This window comes from Sus scrofa, chromosome 9 (genome assembly GCF_054392235.1).
Source record: "Sus scrofa isolate SSC_HxYL_T2T_F1_AM1 chromosome 9, Sscrofa_HxYL_maternal_Yorkshire_Landrace_v2.0, whole genome shotgun sequence".
NCBI classification, from domain to species: domain Eukaryota; kingdom Metazoa; phylum Chordata; class Mammalia; order Artiodactyla; family Suidae; genus Sus; species Sus scrofa.
The window spans coordinates 27,277,677-27,299,611 of NC_139391.1; the positions used below are offsets into that span (position 1 = coordinate 27,277,677).

Sequence of the window (21,935 nt, forward strand, 5' to 3'; positions counted from 1 at the left end):
TGTATGATTTGCAATAATCTCTATTTGCTCTAAAAGCCTCCTTAACCATTCAGAACTTTAGGTACAGGCTAAATCTGTGTAGTAATTAAAAATAATGCAAAAGTATTTCAAGTATACAATATCCTGTTTAATCATGTAATAAATTCTCTAGATAATTTTAACGTTAGCAAGTTTAAAGGCAAGATAGTAAAGAAAAACAGTTAAGAAATCTAACCCCAAAGTTGCTGCCTGTAAGGGACGCATTCTCTATGTTGTTGTCATTAGCGAGATCACAAACGCAGAAATTGTTGACTGATATTAGCCTGAATCCATTGGAGATTTCTGGATCTCTTTCTGGATTGATGCCACTACCAAAAACAAAGCTTGCCAAAGCATGATAATGTGCCAGCAGGACCACAGCATGTACCAGTTCGGGCAGAGACCAATTATTTTCTCCAGTTTTGACAAGTTTCTGAAATGAAAAAGCAAAGCAGAGTGAAAGTGAAAGTCACAGAATGCTACAAAGCAATTTTAGAAAACATGGAAACATCTATACAAGTTCAGACGTCTATTTATAGCAATGATTCTTAAACTTCCCTTTTAAGGTGTTCGATAGGTTAAAGATCGAGCTTTGTCAAACCATGTTACTTTAAACCTACCAAGCCTAACAACACAATTATGTTGCAGCTTCTTTTAAATTCCTTATACATACACAATGGAATTTCTGCTTCTAAAGCACTTTTACATATTATGCTATTTTCAAAAGGTCTTCTCAAGAATCCGAGAACATTGAAGCTAGAAGAGATTTTAAAAATTATCTAGCAAAACCATTTGTTTTAAGGTTTTAAGGTAGAGACTCTAGCCTAAAAATCACATAAAAATTTAATCAAGCTAGTCCACTTCTAGTTATCTTTTTATATATCTTCTCGTGGAGAAAGAACCTACAGCAGATGACAGAAACTATAGAATGCAACCTCACATTTGAAAGAACATAAAAATACCAAAGCACTTTTTTGCATACGATTTTACTTGATCCTCCAGATGAATGATGGAAGTGCATAAGTGAAGCTGTTAAAAACACTCATCCTCCTGCTATCAATTCCATCTCTTAATCCATCAGGGATTCTCTCCCATCAGTCTCCGTCTGTTTGTCTGTCTCTTTCTCAGTATGCATGTGGGTGTATCCTGCTGCCTGCCTTCCCAACCACAAATCTAAAACTTTCATTTCGCTTATTTCACAGCTAAAACCCCAAACCAAAACACTGCTTTTGCTTTACTCCCCATTTATCTACATACAAATTTAATATATTACTAAATTTAATACTACCAAAAGCTCAGGGGGGAAAAAAGGAAAAATCAGTCATATTCTATCACTCAAATGCAACTTTTACATATCTTTTTTTCATTAATTAAATTATTTGGCTGCACCCACAGCATGTAAGAATTCCCAGGCCAGGGAGCAAACCCATACCAAAGCAGTGACAAAACTGGATCCTTAACACACTGTGCCACTAGGGAAGTCCTTATTATCTTCTTTTATTTTTATAAGTATAATTCTATAATGGGAATATACATTCATTTTTCTCTGCTTTTCAAACCTGACATTTTGACGTGTTCTGATTTTCATGAGGCTACACTGTCTTCTGTTAACTTTTAAGCCTGGGCTATACTGCAGGCCAGAACTGTGTCCCCATTCCCTTACTGTTAGCTATTCAAGTTGCTTCTAACTTTCTTTTTATTTGCTACTATAAATCACATCTTCATGATATAGCTTTGTTCAGATTTTACAAACAAGTCCTAATAGGGCTTTTAGGGCAAAAGATATTACTATTTTTATGACTTTTTTTTTGGGGGGGGGGTCTTTTTGCCTTTTCTAGGGCTGCTCCTGCGGCATATGGAGGTTCCCAAGCTAGGGGTCGAATTGGAGCTGCAGCTGCCAGCCTACGCCAGAGCCACAGCAACGCGGAATCCGAGCCGTGTCTGCAACCTACACCACAGCTCACGGCAACGCCGGATCGTCAACCCACTGAGCAAGGGCAGGGACCGAACCCGCAACCTCATGGTTCCTAGTCGGATTCGCTAACCACTGCGCCACGATGGGGACTCCTATGACTTTTGATAATACTGACGAAGAGCTTCCAAAAAGATTGGTAGACTGTCCAATGCCTTTGCCAATTTTTGTAGGATTATCGTGAAACCTGAAAGGATAACAGCACTGATCACCTGGGATTTCTCACTTTATATTCATTTCTGCATTTTTAATTCATTATAACCAGGCTTCTTTTTCAAGCAAACGCCTGAAGCTACTTTCACTAAGGTCACATATGACCTTCAAATGGCCAAAACTATTTCTTTTTAGTCCTTAGCTTATTTGATCTCTGCATTCACATTTCCTTCATTTCCTCCCTGATTGAACTTACTCTCCCTTGACTTCAGCAATTCTATTATTTTTTTAGTAGTGCCCTTCCCACCCTGAGATGGCTCCTTCTCCATCCCCCTCCCACCCGCTTCTTTTCCTGCTTGCCTCTGCAATGTCAGCTTGATCTAGTCTATCTATAATCTTCTTCCTTGTACAATATATCCCCAGATGGATCATTCACCTCTTCAACTTGACCTCTGCTTATCTGTAAACAACTATCCAATTTTATTGCTGATCTATCCTTTATCTTGAGCCACAGACCTGCATTTCCTTCAGTAACAGGACATCATCACACAGATGCCAGGCTCCTCTTCTCATGCCTGTGTGTGCTATCCTGCTCATGGCACTGCTTTTTGCCCATGTAGAGCGAGTCTCAGGTTCCAGCCCCCTTTTCCATCTTCACATTCTGCTAGTTACCAAGTCCTGCGTAGTCTCATGCAGAATAATCATATACAATCTGATCCCTCCTCTTTATCTCCCTATGGCTTTTAAAAAAAACCCCCAAACTCTCAGGTGGATTACTGCAAATGTTTTCTGACCGGCTTCCCTGCTTCTAGTCTGTATCATTTATAATTTACCCTCTTCATCCCCAAATATGCTCCTATTACAACTCAGCTCAGAAACTTTTAATGATTCTCAATGCTTCATCATAGCAGTCTAAGCTCCTTTGATCATCTATACTTCTGACAGTAACAACCCCTATGTATGCTTTTAAATAAATGACTACATACTTATGAAAGACAACATTTTATATAGTTGAGTTATAGACAGGTCCTATCACACTAACATTATACAATACACAAATATAGAAACGTAAAAGAATGAGACAACACCCACACATTTTCTAACATTTGGAAGGATTGTCTTATGTGCCTCCTAACTGTGGAGACCCTAACTTTCTGAAGATAAAATACAAATACTTTAATGCAGTGTTCATTGCGTCACACAATATGATCCTAATTTTCCCATCCCCTCTCCCTCACCCTTGATCACACTTCAGTAACCTGAAACTGTTAGCTACTTCTCTATTGTTTCATAATATTTCATATTCCATTGTCTGTCTGGAATGCCCTCCTTTACTTGAAAATTCCCACTTATTCTTTAAGTCCTATCTCAAATGTTACCTCTTTTGTGAAACCGCCTGGTCCCATTGTCTTTATTCCTATACCTTCATTTGCTACTGTGCTGGAATCATTGTCATTACTTCCCTGTATCTCCCCGCTGAGATGCCAAGCAAGTCCAAGGGCAGGGTCTATCTTTTTAGATTCACCAAAGTATCTGGCACGAAGTTATTAACATGTGGCATAAAAATAAGGGTTCTTTCTTTTAGCTAACTAACATATCATCAAGCCAGAATACAAACCTCACTGTGCTTCAAAGATTTTCACATAGATAAAAACAGAATATGCAGATTGACAAAAGCTAAGTTTGGTTTAACTGGGCAAATAACTCACAAAACAATAGTTTAAAAAGAGGATCCAAAAACAATTTTTTAAAACCTTCAAAAAACAAACAAACAAAAATCCAGGGACATTTCTATGCATTGCAATCAGGGGTTTTAAATACCTAAGGCTTTGCTGATCATAATTTAGATAATGACTCCTATTTATTGAATAGTGACCAAGTACCAAGCACAGTGCTAAGCATATTCTCCAACAACCTCACCCTGGAGGCCTTTCACACTCTCCTTTTCAAGGCCAAGGGCTCCAGCCAATCACAATTCTATTTCTTATCTAATCTCTAGTTTCTAGAAGCCTGTCAGCATTCACACACCAGTTGGGAAATAACTTGTTTGCAAAATCATTTTTTTCAAAATAGTTAAACTATGAATGTTAGAACTAGAAAGGAGTTTAGAACTCATTTAATCTAGGCCCCTGGTTTATAGAAGGGGATGGAACTACTGAACCCCACAGACGTTACCTTACTAAAGGTCACAAACTAGTGGGTAACAGAGATAGACACGAGAACCCAGGTACCTTATCCTGCTAGTGCATTTTCTTTGTTCCACCTACCGCTAGAAAGCAGAAATCAACTCTTCTCATAACTACTCCCTAAAACACTTAAACAAGCTAATTACTGATGACTTAGAGAGAAGTATTCATTTATATTTAAATGGAACCCACTGACTTTCTAAATTTATCTTTTCTACATATATGAATACACTATCTTTATTTTCAAGTTCCTAATATCCAAGTATTCAAAATAAAGCCTTATGCAAAATATTTAACTAAAATATTAACTCTTAGTGAGAATCCTCAGTAAACTTTTTCTTTTCTTAAAGAAACACTCAGTACCTGAATGTGCTCTTTTGTGATCAGCCAGGGTCGGTGTGCTAATAGCTTGTTTATTTCATTAAGATTTTTCAGTCTTTGTGGTACATATTCCAAACCATTCAACCACTCGGCATTACCTCCTGTCTTTAAAAATTCATCCACGTGCATGTTTATTAAGTAAGAACACTGATGTCTAGCTGCAGCCTAAAACAAAGACAAGAGTTACTGGATAAAACAGTCATGGTATATAGTCTTATTCTATATTACTAAAATAATAATTTAGACAGAAGTAAGCATTTTTATAGTTAATAATTCTTCTCATAGCTAATAATTCTTCTTATAGAATCCTCTTCCTACAACTTATATCACAATACTGTAATAGATTCCTGAATCAATGCATAAAGCTGATACTTTACACAAGCAAATGTCACATGAAGCCAATTACTTCCTCATCCAGAAGTTGCTAAGGGTCATCTTAGAGCCACTTTCTAGCTCTGTTAAGGAAATAAATGTCCAGTTCATTAGAGTAAATGACATCAACTGTATTCTATTTAAAACATAATCAAATCTCATTAACTTGTATTACACCAATTCAGAGTGCATGCTAATTTGAATATTTCTCTCATTCCCTTTCAGATAACTCTGAATCAGCCTTATCTGTGCACATCATCCTATTGAGATGAAACTGAAGCTCAATGACCTTTTCTGATATGTGCTCACCAGAATCGGCCTTGATAGTGACAATGGGTAAATCCGGGCAAAGCCAACCTTTCACCTCTCCTCTCCTTAGGTCTGCTCCTCAGTTAAATAGTGTTGTTTTATTCTATTTTCTACACTTTATTTCTTTCTTCTCCAAACCTTAAACTGAATAATCCTAGCCAAGTTAATCATTTAATAACACACAGAAGGTAGCCCTTTTTTTTTGTTGTTGAAAACTTCAGTGAGAGCATAAACAAATTAAACTTGAGGAAAACTAACTCCGGCTGGCTCTGTTCACTGTGCCGGCCCAGCTGCTCTGCTAACCTCTCCAAATACACAGCACTTGCATCTTGTGCTTATTCCTCTTTTCTCCAGCAACACTCCAACTGTAGCACTGTTTCTACCCTTCTTACCCCTGCTGCCTATCACCCCAATTTATAATTCTCTCCCCTACCAAACATTAGTTAGTTTGTACCAAGTACTAAAGTTAGAAGTATTATAATTTATTTAAGAATTCTCCTATCTAGTCTCCTTTGGTGCTGACTGACACTTTCCTTTTTTTTTTTTTTTTTTTCTCCGCTTTTTAGGGCTGCACCTGAAGCATATGTTAAGTTCCCAGGCTAGGGGTAGAATCAGAGCTGCAGCTGCCAGCCTACATCACAGCCCCAGCAACATGGAATCTGAGCCATGTCTGTGACCTATACCACAGCTCACAGCAACACCAGAGTCCCAACCCACTGAGCCAGGCCAGGGATCGAACCGGCATCCTCATGGATGCTAGTTGGATTCGTTTCCACTGCACCACAATGGCAGCTCCTGATACTTTCCTATTATTTGGCCAAATTGGTGATGTTCTGTTTTCAAAATTTATTTTTTATTTTTCAGATTTTGATGGAAATATAGTCGATTTCCAAGATTGCGCCAAATCAGTGACATCCTTTCTGTGCAGGATGATGAAACATGTTACAAACAACTGTTCCGGAGTTTCTGTCATGGCTCAGTGGTTAATGAATCCGGTTCCTAGTCGGAACCTCATGGTTCGATCCCTGGCCTTGCTCAGTGGGTTAAGGATTCGGCATTGCCGTTAGCTGTGGGGTAGGTTGCAGACGCAGCTCAGATCCTTCGTTGCTGTGGCTCTGGCTTAGGCTGTGGCTACAGCTCCGATTAGACCCCTAGCCTGGGAACCTCCATATGCCGCGGGAGCAGCCCTAAAAAAGACAACAACAAAAAAAAAAAAAAAAAAAAAAAAAAAGTGTTCAGACAACTGTTCCATATTAATAATAAAAGCAAAGTATCAGGAACAAAAACTTAGCCTGTAGGTGAGTAGGTACATGACTTCAGACCCAACAAGCATCTTTAACCGTTAAGAGATTAAGTATGGAAAATGATTTTACTGATAATTAAATGAGAAACATTTAGTACATGAACTGGCTTAAAGCATTCAAAATGTAGCCAAGGAACTTGGGATCCAAAAGGCCATAGACTTCTTCGGTTCTTATCTCCACATAATCATACTTGGCTGGCAACGAACACAGAGTTACTATTAGGAGGGAGAAGGCCTAAGCGAGGATGACGTCACGGGAACCCGGAACCGGAAACAAGCGCACCATGATGGCGATGTAGTGCCGGTGCGGGAGTGGAAGCGGGCCGTCCATGCGCAGCATGTAGAACTGGCTCCTCAGGAAGGACTCCAGGTACTGCGTGTGCAGACTCATGACCTGGGTGATGTTGTCCAGGCGACCGGATGTGGAGTATTCTTCCACGAGAAAGTTAGTACGTTCATCCACTGTGTTGGCTTGGACAACCTTACCACCAAGAAACAACACAATCATGACTGAGAAGTAAACACGCCGTTGGTTTACATACATTATGCCACGACTGAAGCAAATGAATGTTCTTTTGATTATTACCAGACACTGAAATTATGCCGTTGCCCATACTAGGATCAGAAATTTAAAAAACAGAAACAAAACAAAAAACGATTCATTTTTGGCTCTGGGACCACAATTTATTAAACAACAAATGTCAAATTATCAAACATTGTACACACAGCCATGAAACTGGAGAAAAGAAGCTCCCATCTGCTTTGCCAGACGCATAAGGCAAAATTTTCAGGGCCTGCTTGCCTGATTATTGTTACACCAATTTATGGTGAGACAAAAGTAGTGGCATCTGATTTAATATATTTACAGTTTTATCTCAATAGCCTATGAAGATACTTAATCACATTATCTTAAGAGAAATATTCTTAGTCTGAGCCTTTGCTTCTTGTTATTAAACGTAAAAAAAGCTTTAGGCAGTCTTTTTAGGGACAAAGAAAAAATATGATTTGTAGGAAAGTGTTAATTGAAAAATTAATAGGGACAATAGAATTCCTACTTTAAGCATATCTATTAATTATTAAAGACAAGTTATTAAAATGGACTTGCTGCAACCAAGGGAATCAAAGGAGCTTTCTCAAAAATAGATTATTTATATATATCTTTATAAACAATGACAGCTTGGGCATCAAACCAAGAGCTGGCTCGGAAGGTGTTAGGAGCTCATTAGCACCTTTTGGAAGGACCCAGCTCTGTGGGAATTAATGGACATCAGATGTGTATTTCTGGGACTAGTTCATCATTTATTGGTATTTTAGAATCGAGTTCTAGAACTTAAGAAGAATATGTTCTTTATTTTAGATAAGGAAACAGTCAAGATAAATTCAAGCTCATATACCTACATAACAGCAGAGCCTGGTCTAGAATCTAGATCTCCTGAGACCAATGGCCTTTCCAAAAATCCACACTGCCATTAAGAAACTGTTTACACTTCAGGGTTGGCTTTATTGTCTTTTTGAAAATAAGTACGAATTATACAAAGGCACTATTGACTAAGGAAAATTTAATCCTGAAGGAAATACAATGTTTGAAAAGTGTAAATTGTGAGGAAATGTTCATTATAATGGTGTAGAAAAGAGGCATTCCACTTCAGCTCATTACAGAGCCAAATATATTTCCATTTGCTCATTTCCCCCCATTTTGCTAACTACAGGGACCAAGATAATAGTTAAAAACATAACAGGATCAAGATAAACCACATATAATTAGGGATAGAATATTTGTTGCTTTTGTTTTGTTTTTCAGCAAAAGCTGTTTCTGTTTAATTGATGCCTAAAATACATTAATAGACTCACATGATGAAATAGAGCCTGAAAACAGTGGTTGCTTCTGCAAACCAGATTATCTTCAGACACATACTATGTAAATGACTGGGTTTCAGGAAGTCTTTATATATATATATATATATATATATATATATATATATATATATATATATATATATATCAGGCAATCACTCCACTAAGGGCAGCCCTGTGCTCTCTGAGGGAAATAGAACAAGCACAGCAGTTTCTCGAATGCATGGTCACCACCTAGATCAGCTATAGTCACTGAACTCCCAAAACATTACTGTTAACTTTGGGCTTTCATGTAAATGGTAAGGTCACTAAAAAGGCAAAAGGAACATGATGGAACTGCTGACTCTGGCAATGACCTGGCATATATTATTCAAATTCTACTCATCCTTTCGTTTAAGACAATGCCTGACACATAACAGGTGCTCTATAAATATTTCTGAACAGTATAGGAATAATGCTGCTACTTTAAAATAAATGATATCTTTGCAGCCAACAGAAAATTTGTATATATAACCATAGTCAGTATGAGTTAATAACTTTTTTTTTTTTTTTTTTTGTCTTTTGTCTTTTTAGGGCTGCACCTGTGGCATATGGAGGTTCCCAGGCTAGGGGTCCAATCCCAGCTGTAGCTGCCGGCCTACGCCACAGCCACAGCAACACCAGATCCGAGCCTCGTCTGCAACCTACAGCACAGCTCACGGCAACACCGGATCCTTAACCCACTGATCGAGGCCAGGGATCGAACCTCCAACCTCATGGTCACTAGTCAGGTTCGTTAACCACTGAGCCATGATGGGAACCCCATGAATTAATAATTTTGTAAGCAGAGAAAAACTGAATTACTGGTCTTTATTAAACTTTTCTTAGCCCAAGTATACCTTAAAAGCATCGAAGAATCTACAGGTCCTAAACACTGCTGTGGTCTTTCATAGAGCTGTATACCCACAAAACAGGCAACACAAACTTGAATTTATTATAATCTCCTTTGTGTCAATTTATAACCTTTCTTTCTTGCATTTACCATCTGGACTCCCCACCCTCATCAACGGGGACAGCTTGTAGCAGAGATTCTGTGACATTCGGGTCCATCAGAGTCTTAGAACCAAAGAGAGTAACCACTAGTGATAAAATATCAGTATAAAGAAATTTAATAGGTTTAGTGGGGAAACTCACTCTTTCATTTCAAAATGTCTTTTCTTAACATTTATGTGACTTATAATCACCATGAAACACTGGCCATTTTAAAACCTTAAACCTTAGGTTAATATTAAGTTTTATTACTGTTAGCAAAGCAATCAAATACGGTATTTTAAATTTTACATTTTTCTAACCTTCTAGTACAGCCTAACTCTAAAATAAGAAGGCAGATTATCACACACACAATCTTGTAAGTGAAAGTTGAAAATACCTCTGTGGTTTTCCGACATATAAATAAGAAATAAGAGTACATCACATGTTTACTTCCACATTAAAACAAGATATTCTTTGACACGATTAATTTTTTTTTTTAATCACACTTTGTGTGTATTAAGACAGATACACTTACTTCCTTCTCTGGAATAAAGGCACTTGGTCCTCTTGTCAAGGGTTGAGATACTCTGATTCTTTTATCCTGTTTTTAAAAGGAAAGTTTTAAGCATTAATGATAACTTAATGATAACTTTCCAAGGAAAGTTAAATTGGTGCAAATTTACTGTGAAGATACTAAAGTAAATAGAATAAATAAATAGAATTACGTAAAATCATAGCAAGTTTTGGGTCTCAGATCCAAAAACAACAACAACAAAAACCCAGAGGGACACTGTATGAGCAAAATAATGGGACAGACATGCTCCTACCACAGTACAGGGTACACAGTAAACTCCTCAAACATCATTTCCCTCGTACTCTACAGCACCAGAGGCTTTTAGTCCATATTTGACATGACTGGAAACCATCCACCTCCATAATAAAATCATATCTAATATGAGTAGACTTAGACCTCAATTTGAAAACTAAAGGAAAGGTTAGATTCTAAGAGGATTACATGCAACTCCCCAAAGCAATGCTCTGACTTGTGTTTTTCTTTCTGAATAAAAGAGGAATAAGCATATCTAATGTAAAGTTTTCAGGCTTTGAGTTAAGAAAAATGTAAAACTTGGAGAAGCAGAGGTTAATTTGAGAAATGGAGACTTTAACCAGGCTTATTGTTCCGCTTGCTATCCTACGTAGTCTTAACAATTGCTTAATTGATGTTTTTCATTTTTTTGTTAAACTATTTTAGTTGAAAAATATTTTGGTGTCCTCATTTAAGCCGGACTATCGTATAAGCCAAGAAAACTCTCATCAGGGACTAACTTCGTTCTCTGGAGGCAGGGTGAAGAGGAGGAATAGTCAGAGGGAGGCTCTGATGCTTTGAAATCCTTCTTAGCCAGGAGAAGACATAGGAGAAATGACTTAATTTTGTTACAATAAGAGTAATAGTCTAAAGTTCTAAATAGGAGCCCTTCAAAGCCATAGATGAAAATAGGGACTATATCATGGTTTATAAATATTATAAAAACTGAGTGGAAAACTGAAACATGGGAACAGATGTCTGCTGAAAAAGCGTTAATATTAAGTTCGCCACCAAGCCCTCCTCAGGAAACTGCTAAAATGAGGAAGTAGCTCTAGGTGGTTTCTTATCCAAGAAGGGCAATGTCAATTTCACATTACGTCCTGGCCACGGTCGACTGGACCAATCAACACCAAAGCTGTGTGAGTGCCTCGATGAAAAAGTTCTACCCAAAGCAAGTTGAGGGTAAAAGATTGTAGAGTCCTAGAGTTTTGGAAAGGAAGGTGATCTGATAGAGAAGAGACACAACACGGCAGAGGCAGAGAGGAAACAATGAAACAGCAGCAGAGTAGACATCAGCAGATACCTGCTTCTACAGGAAAACCATTCGAGTGTCTAAGGATTCACAAGAGAAAGCAACTCTTCTTTTTCCTCTTTCTGTCCCTCCCCCCTCTCTTCTTCCTTCTCTTTTTCTGCACAAGGTAACCTGAATCTTTTTTTTGTTGTTGTTGTTCCTTATAATCCAAGAAACTGCCAAACACAAAACAGTTATTTAAATCCCTTATTTCAGTAGGAAGCAGCCAGGCATCCGACGATACTGCGACAGACTCTGAGGATACAGGGTGAGCCAAACAGATATGGTCCCTGCCCTCCTGAGCTTGCCACATAGTCTTTATCAATTCTCAGGGTTCTACTGAAATAAAAATTTTACCTAATCATCATCTTAAACTGCTAATGTTTTAGAGAGACTGAGGCATCGAGGTTGTATTTGTGAAGTGATGATAAAAAGATCTCAATCTCCCGGCTAGCATATCAGAGGATTCCACGTAAAAAGGAGTAATTCAGAATTTCTAATATCGGTATTTCTTGCCTACATTAACCGTCACCTAGATTTACCCAGAAAAAAAGATTTAAAAGGAAATAGAGTTCTTCCCTTTGCTAGCCTCTGTAAGTTATAGAAAATAGAATTTCAAATACTCTCTATATAATACCACCTCATGTGCCAATATGTGAAAAGCAATTTCCTTGACAATTGATCTTTTCAAATAAACAAAGCAGTTAAAGGAACTGACTGTGAGAACACATCACAGATTTGAGGAGAAAAATGTCAATAGGGAGACAAATAGAGATAAATTTATACTTATTTAAAAAAACCACAAACTTCAGAGAAAATATATAGGGAGGAAAATAAACTAGAAGTATACAAGGGACTTTGGAGATAGAGAATGATTTATTACAAATATGATTTATTTATAAAAACCACTGATACATTTATCAACTAAATTTACCTTTATAGGCCTGAAATAGTTATTCTGCCTACCGAAGTATTTTCTAGAACCAAAGAGGTTTAAATCAAAAATAGGTTTTCATCACAAATGGAACTGCACACTATTGCTCTTAAAGGGATATAATATCTATTAATTTTAACCAATTGATGAGAAGCAACGGACACTGGATTTAATCTGTGTCTATATTCAATTGTTCATTTATTCAGGAAATAGTCATGGAGCATTTACAATGTGCTGGGGACAGGAGGGACACAAATAAGGAGTAGACTGGCAGAAATGTATTAACTAACGACATCATATGATACAGTCCAAAGCAGGTGCATCTAAAAGTGATATGGAAATATATCACTTTAGCAGTTATCATTTACTTAGTCATTTTCTATGAGTTATATACAGTTTCCACTATTATAAATAATGCTTTGATGAATATCCTTATGCTCCTTATCCCGGGGGAATATTCTGTGGTACTTAGGATAGTTTCTTTTTTTTTTTTCCTTTCTTTTTTTGGCCTCACCTGTGGCATATGTAAGTTCCCAGGCCAGGGACTGAATCCAAGCTGCAGCTGCAACCTACATCACAGCTGCAGCAATGCTGGATCCTTAACTCACTGCACTGGGCCAGGGATAAAGCCCACAGCAGCACAGAGACAATGTTGGGTCATTAACCCACTGTGCCACAGCAGGAACTCCTAGGACAGTTTCTTTAGGAAGATTCCCAGGTGTAGACTTCCTTGGGTTTAGGTTATAGATATATTTAAAGTTCTTGTTGCACAGTACTGATATATTTTTACCAATTTTATTTTCAACAGCTGAGAAAATGTTCACATAACCCACTAACTCAAAAGTGAAAAAGAGCATTCAAAAATGTTTGAAAACTTAATTGCATACTTATAGAGGTAATATTTCTTAAACAGAGTTGTGGATCAGAACTGAGTTTTTAATAATGCAATTCTGGGAGTGACGTGGTCCCTGGACCTGAGCCGGAACAAACAAACAAAAAACAACCCCCCACACAAAGCAAAACAAAATGGAAAGATACTGCAAGAGCCCAGGGAAAGGTGATGTGGCCTCACCTACGAGAGCTGTTCATACACTGAAGAGAAGGGAAAAACTAACATCATTTTTAAGTTTTACCATTACCTTTATTTCCTTGTTTATATTTTTTTAATGGCATCACTACTGATATGATCAGCCTACTTCTTGCTTCTGTAAAAGGAGCATCTTTTCTGGTAAGGACTCTACTATTGTTTCAGTTGACTGCTTTGTATATTTACATGAAGGTGAAAAAATTTTTTCATGATCAAGGCAACTTATAAATTATACTTAAAACTCATTTTACTCAAAGTTTATTCCCCGCCTCTGAAATGTTTTTAAAATTCATAAAATAAGACATAGAAAAAACCGGAGAGCACCATATCCAAAAGACACCCTTTACAACGATTAGTTGGAGTTGTGGTTTCCTGTAATACCTTGTAATACTTTCCCTCAGCCTTTATTTCAAATCCAAAATGCCCAAGGACTGGGCTCCTACTTTATTTATGCCCGATTAATTTTTCTGAAGTCTCTAAACTTGGGTCACCTTATATGGTAGCCATCAGCCGTATGTGGCTAAATTTAAATTAATTAAACCTAAATAAAGTTAAAAATCTAGTTGCTCATTCAAACTGGCCACATTTCAAGTATCCAATAGCCAATGTACAGGCCTGTGCAGACAGCTCCATCACAGAAATGCTGTTTAAGACAATATGCGATTTTTTTTTTTTTTTTCTTTCTCAGCCGCATCCATGGCATATGGAAGTTCCCAGGTCAGGGACTGAATCCAAGGTGCAGCTGTGACCTATGCCACAGCTACAGCAATGCTGGATCCTTAACCCACTACCAGGCCAGGGACTGAGCCCGTACCACCTCAGAGACAACACCAGATCCTTAACCTGCTGTGCCACAGTGGGAACTCATGATTTTTTTTTAATTACATCTTTAGGCATTTTAATGCTTTTCCGAATGTGAAATGACTGCTCTGCAGACTTACTGGTTTGATGGGCACACCTACTCAATCCCATAACCAAGCATCTTAATATAATTGCAGAAATGCTCTTAACCAAATTGAGACTGGATCCAGACAGAAGCAATTCAGGAAAAGAAAAAAAAAAAATCAGCCAATCTTTGTCTCAATGTCTGCACATATATTAAAGTCTCCAGAAAAATATCAAGGAATTTCCCCCTCCCTTTTAAAAATTACAGTTAAAAAAACATAACTACCCTCCTAACAAAATGAGTGCACTGTACAGTACTGTCAAGTATAAGCACAAAGTTGTACCACATTTGTCTAGGATGTCTCCATCCAGCATAACTGAAACTTTACATCCACTGAACACCAACACCCCCCACTCTTCAGACCCCCACTGAGATGCCCCCTGTGCAATAAGCTGCCTTCTCACCTCGGAGCACAATTCAGATCTGCCTCTTTCTAGGCAACTCTCTCGCAGCTCAGCTTTCCTAGCACTGCACCATCCAATCCACTTACCAACCACTTCTATTCTTTGCCTAGACATTCTCTACATTTCTTTCATCCATAACCATTCTCTTGAGTGATGTGTTCTCATCTATGGCTTCCATCTTCTTGATACAAACAAAACTCTACTGAACTGCGTGACTTTTTGCTATTTGGGGGGAGGAGGGTGGAAAGTGTAAAGGTGAGAAAAGGGCCTGTGATAATGAGCAAGCCCTGCGACCGACTCCTGGGTCTTTGCTCTCTAGCTCAGAGCTAGCTCTGCTCTGCCCTTTCGTCCGTTTGGGGGACATTCTGAACTGCCTGTGACATACGGCACCTTAAAATTAACATGTTTAAAATGAATCCCCTATCCCAAACCAGCTGCTCCTCACTTTCTTCTTTAAGTTATACAATCATCACACACACCAGTAATGCAGGCTCTGATTTAGTTCTCTCTCACCCCTCGTCCTAGGAATCTGCATTCAAACAGTATAGTGTCTACATCCTAGAACTGCCTTTTCCCAATGAAATCTTCGCTTCATCCTTTCCCCAGCTCCTTCTCAATCCTAAGAGTTTCTCTCCTGCTGAGAAATATTTTCCCCTCACCACCAAGAAAAATGTCAATTCTAGGCTTTAGCTTTTGAAGGAGACCACACATAAAAGTGTAAAAAATATAAAGCACAATACAAAGTAAGATTTCATTTTTATTTTCCTTCCCTCAATTTCCACTAAAACACCCCAAACTAGAAATAGCTGTGATATACTTTCTCAACAGATGCTACTCTGATAGAAGAATTCCAGGGTTGTGCTACATTAGAAGTAAAAATAACCTGCAGCTGCACTGATTTTGAGGAATAATGTTGCCATGTGCTCCTCAAGCATAAAGCCAATATCTTATCCTGGGAAATATATGACTTTGATCATACTAGTAAATCTTACACAATGACCTTTAAATCATAAATCTTGTTTCATTTCTGTGAAAAAAACCAAAATTAGAAAACAAGCTGTGGATTTTTTTTTTTAACTGCACTGTCCATTACCATATCTACTAGTCACATGTGGCTTTTAAAATTTAAGTTGATTAACATTAAATAGAAGTTAAAAATTAAGCGCCTCAATTGCACTAGCCACATTTTAAAGTGTATAACAGCCACTGTGGCTAGTGGATAATAAGCTGGATTTCTTCCATCACTGCTAAAGGTTCTAGGGTACACCACTGCTCTACAGATTGATTAGTCATGATTTCAGCTACTCAGATAATGAAAAGATACAAAATCGTTAAAAATTCAGGAATGAACATAAGCAGAATAAACATGCATTAAGGTGAACCCATAGAAATAAAAACTTGATTTCACTGTTAAAACTAGACAACCAAAAAAAAAAAAAAAAAAAAAAAAAAAAGAACAAACTAACCACCATGGCAGAAAAGTTGGCAGATACCATTTTTCAGAGTCTTAATTTGATGGCAACCTTAAATCACCAACTAAAAAGAAGAAAGGAAATTCTCTAAAATGCTAAGTCATGTTAAACATAAAAGGGGTAAAAAACATTTAAGGAATTTTAAAAAAAATTTAGAGTACAGTTGATCTACAGTTGGTGGGAATGTACGTTGGTTCAACCACTATGGAAAACAGTATGGCGGGTTTCTCAGAAAACTAAATATAGAACTACCGTATGATCCAGGAATCCCACTCCTGGGGACCTATCCTGACAAAGCTACAATTCAAAAAGATACATGCACCTCTATATTCATTGCAGCACTGTTCACAGCAGCCAAGAAATTTTAAACAATAGCAAATTTAATTGTGATCTGTCTTCAAATATCTTAGACAATAGTCACAGAATTGGCTTAAGATATTTTTCCATAAAATTCAATAATTTTAATCAAGAGAAAAACCAATCATAAAACAAGAAGTCATATTTTTTATTCTGTTATTTCCAAGTGCCCTAAGAGATTATTTTATAAGGGTTGTGATCTGAGGAATGCTACCATAAGGAAAGTTTCTTTTTTCAGATGTTATTATAGCTGAAGGAAGTTATGATGGAAATTCATCGGCTGAAATTATGCCTACTAAGTAATTATGTGATAGAAAACAAAACACTGAAAGGATAAATATGAATTAACTGCTAGGCAATTTACTAGACCACTTTATATAAATTAGTCACACCAGAAAATTAAGATACATGGATATTAGGAATTCTTAAAATTATGAGTCTTTAGAGGTAATCAGCAAATTACTTGCCCCTAAAAGGCCAACTACCAGAGAGAATTGCTGCATTTTAAGCTACTAAATACTTTTTAAATGAATTATTCAATTTAATTTTTACTTTTCTCTTCATCAGTTTATTTCACTAAAAAGTAAAAAAATATATATATAGATATCCTACATATTAAAATGTAAAAGCTGCTTATGAATTTATATCTATGGGAAAGAATAATATTGAGAGTAATGTAATTAACTTTACATACAAACACTTAAGAGACTTAAAAAACTTGTTCACCATATAAAAAATTCTGGCAAAGCAGAAACTTGACTCCATTGAATATATTAATCACTCAATTTTTAAAGATTTTTAAAGATACCCTCAGGAGATAGTTTAATAGCTTCAACATTCTTTTTTAATACACTACAATGACAAAATAGCTTAAATATAAAACACACGCCCCAAACAAAACTTTGAAGTGTGATCATAAAGAAGCCAACTGCAATTACCAATACAAATAGTAAATTACAGTTGTTGATTCTCCTTCCAGTCTTTTTAGATGTTCCGTTTTGGCAGAAACCACTGCAAAAAGGGCAGAGATGGGCAGGTGGCTCCATGCTACGAAATAATGCTGATGTCATCTTTTTATTCCTTGGCAGAAAATCTCAGGAATAACGACTGGGTTTGTGGAAATTGATGACATTACATATTTCAGAGGGAAAGGGCAAATGGAAAGGAACATGTAGATAAAAGCTCTCTAGCCCTAAATGAGAAAAGAATGGGTTTTAAATTAATAGTAATAGATTTGTAATTTTATAGTAAACTCCAGTTTAAATGTCTGTCATTACCTGGAATATACATTGTTTCCCGCCATTCCAAAATGGCCTAAAAGATGATTTTGTAAGACCATGACCTCTCCTACTCTAGATTAAAATATATATTGACCTTCAATACAATAAAAATAGCTGAGATCTAAGGTCATTTGGTGAGAAAAGAGAGGAGAAGCAGAAAATGGCAATGAGTATCTAGGGTGAGAATCTTGTGTATCACACCAACATCTCATCTATTCTTTGGAGCTGAGGGATGTAGGGACCCCCCAGGAGCACCAGGAGCCCAGCCTCCCAAGAAGGGTATGGCAGAAAGTCACTGACACTCCAAAGAGCACTCAAAATCCCCCTGTGTCTTTGTCTTTCTAAGGGCCTGACACTTCAGCTGTGGACCCCTTTCAACTGAGCTATGAAAAACCAGTGCTACCAGGAGTTCCCATTGTGACTCAGCAGTTTAAGAACCCGACATGGTGTCCACAAGGATGCAAGTTTGATCTCTGGCTCAATGGGTTAAGGATCTGGTGTTGTCAAAAGCTGCAGTGTAGGTTGCAGATGTGGCTAGGATCTGGCATGGCTGTGGCTGTGGCTGTGGCATAGGCTGGCAGCTGCAGCTCCAATAAAAAGAAAAAAATTTAAAAAACTCCAATGCTACGGAAAGTCCTTCCTGCAACAGTTTCAACACTAGGTATAGTCACTTGAGGTCTGCTGGGAAGATATTGTCACTAATAAATGAATTTCAGCCTTCTTCAACAGCTAATGCTGATTACAAACTTTTAACCTGAAATCTCAAAACACTGCCACTCTAAATATTGCATTTATCAATTTCCCTACCTCCTTTTTCCCCTACTAAGCTGTCAGGTGCTATCGGGCTGAGATGGTGCCTTGTTTATTTTGGAGTATTCAACTTGAATATGGGGTATGGTGTGAGCTAAACTTCAGGTTCATTTTTGAAAGTGCTACGTTATGGCCACTTGAATAACAATATCTTTTTTAAAAAAAATAAGTTCCAAGAGTTCCCATAGTGGCACAGCAGAAACGAATCCGACTAGGAACCATGAGGTTTTGGGTTCGATCCCTGGCCTTACTCAGTGGATTAAGGATCTGGCATTGCCATGAGCAGTGGTGTAGGTCAAAGATGCAGCTCGGATCTGGCATTGCTATGGCTGTGGCGTAGGCCGACAGCTGTAGCTCTGATTTGACCCCTAGCCTGGGAAACTCCATATGCTGTGGGTGCAGCCCTAAAGAGCAAAAAAAAAAAAAAAAAAAAAAAAAAAAAAGTTCCAAAAACTGAGATCTTGTGATTAAGCAACCCTCACTAAAAAAACAAAAAACTTCGACATGCCATATTCACTTTTCTCTATTTGTTTATCTTATGTTGTTAAAACAGGCAGTATTTGCAGTTACCTATAGTTTGTACTACTCTTTAAAAAAAACCAGTAATAATATTGCATGCTGTGACACTGTTCTTGAGCAACAAAGGTTCCTGTGTAAGCTTTTAAGTGTTAGGCACTTTCTTTAGAGATGCAGAATGACAAAATACACTTGTTGAATATGCTGTTAAAATTTGGGGTTAAGGCCCCAGAAGATGAGAAGAGAACTGTAAGTCTTTGTAGCTGAGATAATGCAAGTCCATAATAATTACCTGACTCAATGCTTCTCTATTAACATACAGGCAATATACTTTCCACCACAATTATAAGATGACTCGGCAGGTCCCACAGAAGTGTTGAAGTGCTTTCCTTCTGTTTAAATAATTTTTAATGTTAATGCTCTGTATTGTGTAACAGTAAAAACTTGCCTTTAATTTTAGAAAGTATTACCTATTAAAATTATGTCCCAAATAGAGGAAAAGAAATTAAACTTGGGAGTTTTTAAAATTAAGACTCCTCTTAGAGACAATTACAGTTATATAACATTCTAAGATTATTCCATATAGAGCTGATAGCTACTAGTCTTTTGGAGAAACAAAAAAATGTGCAGTGAAGATAGTTACCTGGTATATGAAGGAAAAGCAGAGTTTTAAGTCAAACCTCTACACACAAGCATCCACGCCCAGGTTATAGCAAAATCGAAAGGCCTCTAGGTTATTCTAATGAAAAGAATAACAGGATAGTTTCCAGGTCTTTCAAAACACAATGATTAACAAAATACAGGTCACTTACTCAGCTTAGAGGATTCAGTGAAAACATTAAATACAATTGATTTCTAGAAATTTGTAAAACATAAGCATTCAGCCATCAGAAAACCAATACTTCTTTTTACACACTGACTAGTCAGAAATATTAAGAACTCATATCCTCGTTTCAATTGAGAAAGCCCCTTTCACACACAACCTGCCAGGAACACAACTGAGCAAATGAAAATGTTTGGTTTTTATGTTGAATTATATTAAAACTTCCATTTCAGGAGTTCCCGTCGTGGCGCAGTGGTTAATGAATCCGACTAGGAACCATGAGGTTGCGGGTTCGGTCCCTGCCCTTGCTCAGTGGGTTAACGATCCGGCGTTGCCGTGAGCTGTGGTGTAGGTTGCAGACGCGGCTCGGATCCCGCGTTGCTGTGGCTCTGGCGTAGGCCGGTGGCTACAGCTCCGATTCGACCCCTAGCCTGGGAATCTCCATACGCCGCGGGAGCGGCCCAAGAAATAGCAACAATAACAACAACAACAACAACAACAACAAAAGAGACAAAAAGGCAAAAAAAAAAACCCAAAACTTCCATTTCAATGCCTTTTTTTTTTTTTTTTGGCCTTTTGTCTCTTTAGGGCTGCGCCCCCGCATATGGAGGTTCCCAGGCTAGGAGTCCAATCAGAGCTGTAGCCACCAGCCTATGCCACAGCCACAGCAATGGGGGATCCGAGCCTGTTTTCGACCTACACCACAGCTCATGGCAACCACAACACCAACGCTGGATCCTTAACCCACTAAGCAAGGCCAGGGATCAAACCCGAATCCTCATGGATACTAGTCGGGTTCATTAAACACAGCCATGATGGGAATTCCTCAATGCAATTTAAAAGAACAAAGGGTTGTTCCTGGTTTTAAAAAGAACAGGTGTGTTTTAATTTTTGCCAGGAATAGAAAATAGGCCTGATTTGTCTCAGGATCATCATTTCTGCCTTATTTTGTCAACCCCTAAATCTCTAAATGGAGGACTACAAAACTGTTCTTTAATGTACACGTGTAAACTGATAACTTACTGTAATCAGAATTAAAAACATGACCTGTTCTGCTCATGCAGGTAGATGGTTCACAATCTTTTTGATATCAGAATCTCTTTATGTTGCTAGAAATTACTGATCCCAAAAGCTTTCATTAATGTGAGGGAAATCTATCAAATAATTATTATAAATTAAATCAAAGAAAAAAATTAATATTTATTAATTCATTTAAAAGTAGAAGTAATAAACCCATTACATGTTAACACAGAAGAAATTTTGTCAAAGTATAATTTCCAAAAAAAACAACTAAGAAGAGTAGCATTGTTACGTATTTGGGCAAATATCTGACTTAAGAAAATTGGATTCTTTTATCTGCTTCTGTATTCAATCAGGTCCTATATGCTGGTGATTGTACAACAGGAAGAAAATCTGGCCTCACAAAGATATGTGGTTAGAAAAGGGAGGAATATTTTAATATTTTTTTCAGATAATTTTGGATATTCTATGGTACTACACTAAAACTTGACTAGTAGCAGCTTTTAAATAGGTTGGAAGGTGGAATCCGGAACCACATCAATTAACTTCTCACTCTGTTACATTAACATCTATTGGCTCATCTTGTACTTTGAAGGGATTGTTCATCCACACATAATTTTGTATCATTAACCATGGGTCATTTAGAAAATATTGGATCACTGAGTTTGGCAGATTTTGCACATGATGACACACTGAATGTATCATTAAAGATACAATGTGTTAATGGTACCATGTTTATATTAGAAAAAAATCTTTAGATTTTGAGAAGTGGTCAAGCTCATGGTAGAGACAGGTATCAGTTTTCTAAAATTCTCTTCTTCTCAAAGTTCAGATTTTATCATTGGCAATA

The 21,935-nt window shown here is 37.4% G+C and overlaps 1 protein-coding gene and 1 long non-coding RNA gene across 3 annotated transcripts in view; both read right to left on the bottom strand.

The window, feature by feature from the left end:
* SESN3 (sestrin 3) overlaps window positions 1–21,935 on the bottom strand; it is a 72,180-nt gene that overhangs the window by 21,018 nt on the left and 29,227 nt on the right. For both annotated transcript variants that reach the window (XR_014815051.1, XM_003129758.6), the window contains exons 2-5: window positions 10,095–10,160; window positions 6,978–7,175; window positions 4,693–4,875; window positions 215–451 (exon numbers count right to left, since the gene is read on the bottom strand). Coding sequence is in view for 1 of the 2 variants with exons in the window: in XM_003129758.6 (XP_003129806.4) it covers window positions 215–451; window positions 4,693–4,875; window positions 6,978–7,175; window positions 10,095–10,160 (684 nt within the window). In the remaining variant the exon portion in view is untranslated. The remainder of the gene's footprint in view (window positions 1–214; window positions 452–4,692; window positions 4,876–6,977; window positions 7,176–10,094; window positions 10,161–21,935) is intronic.
* Window positions 14,328–21,766, bottom strand: LOC146399813 (uncharacterized). Its single transcript, XR_014815098.1, has 2 exons — window positions 20,605–21,766; window positions 14,328–20,286 (listed from the first exon to the last, which is right to left on the bottom strand). It is a non-coding gene; the product is annotated as an uncharacterized LOC146399813 (long non-coding RNA).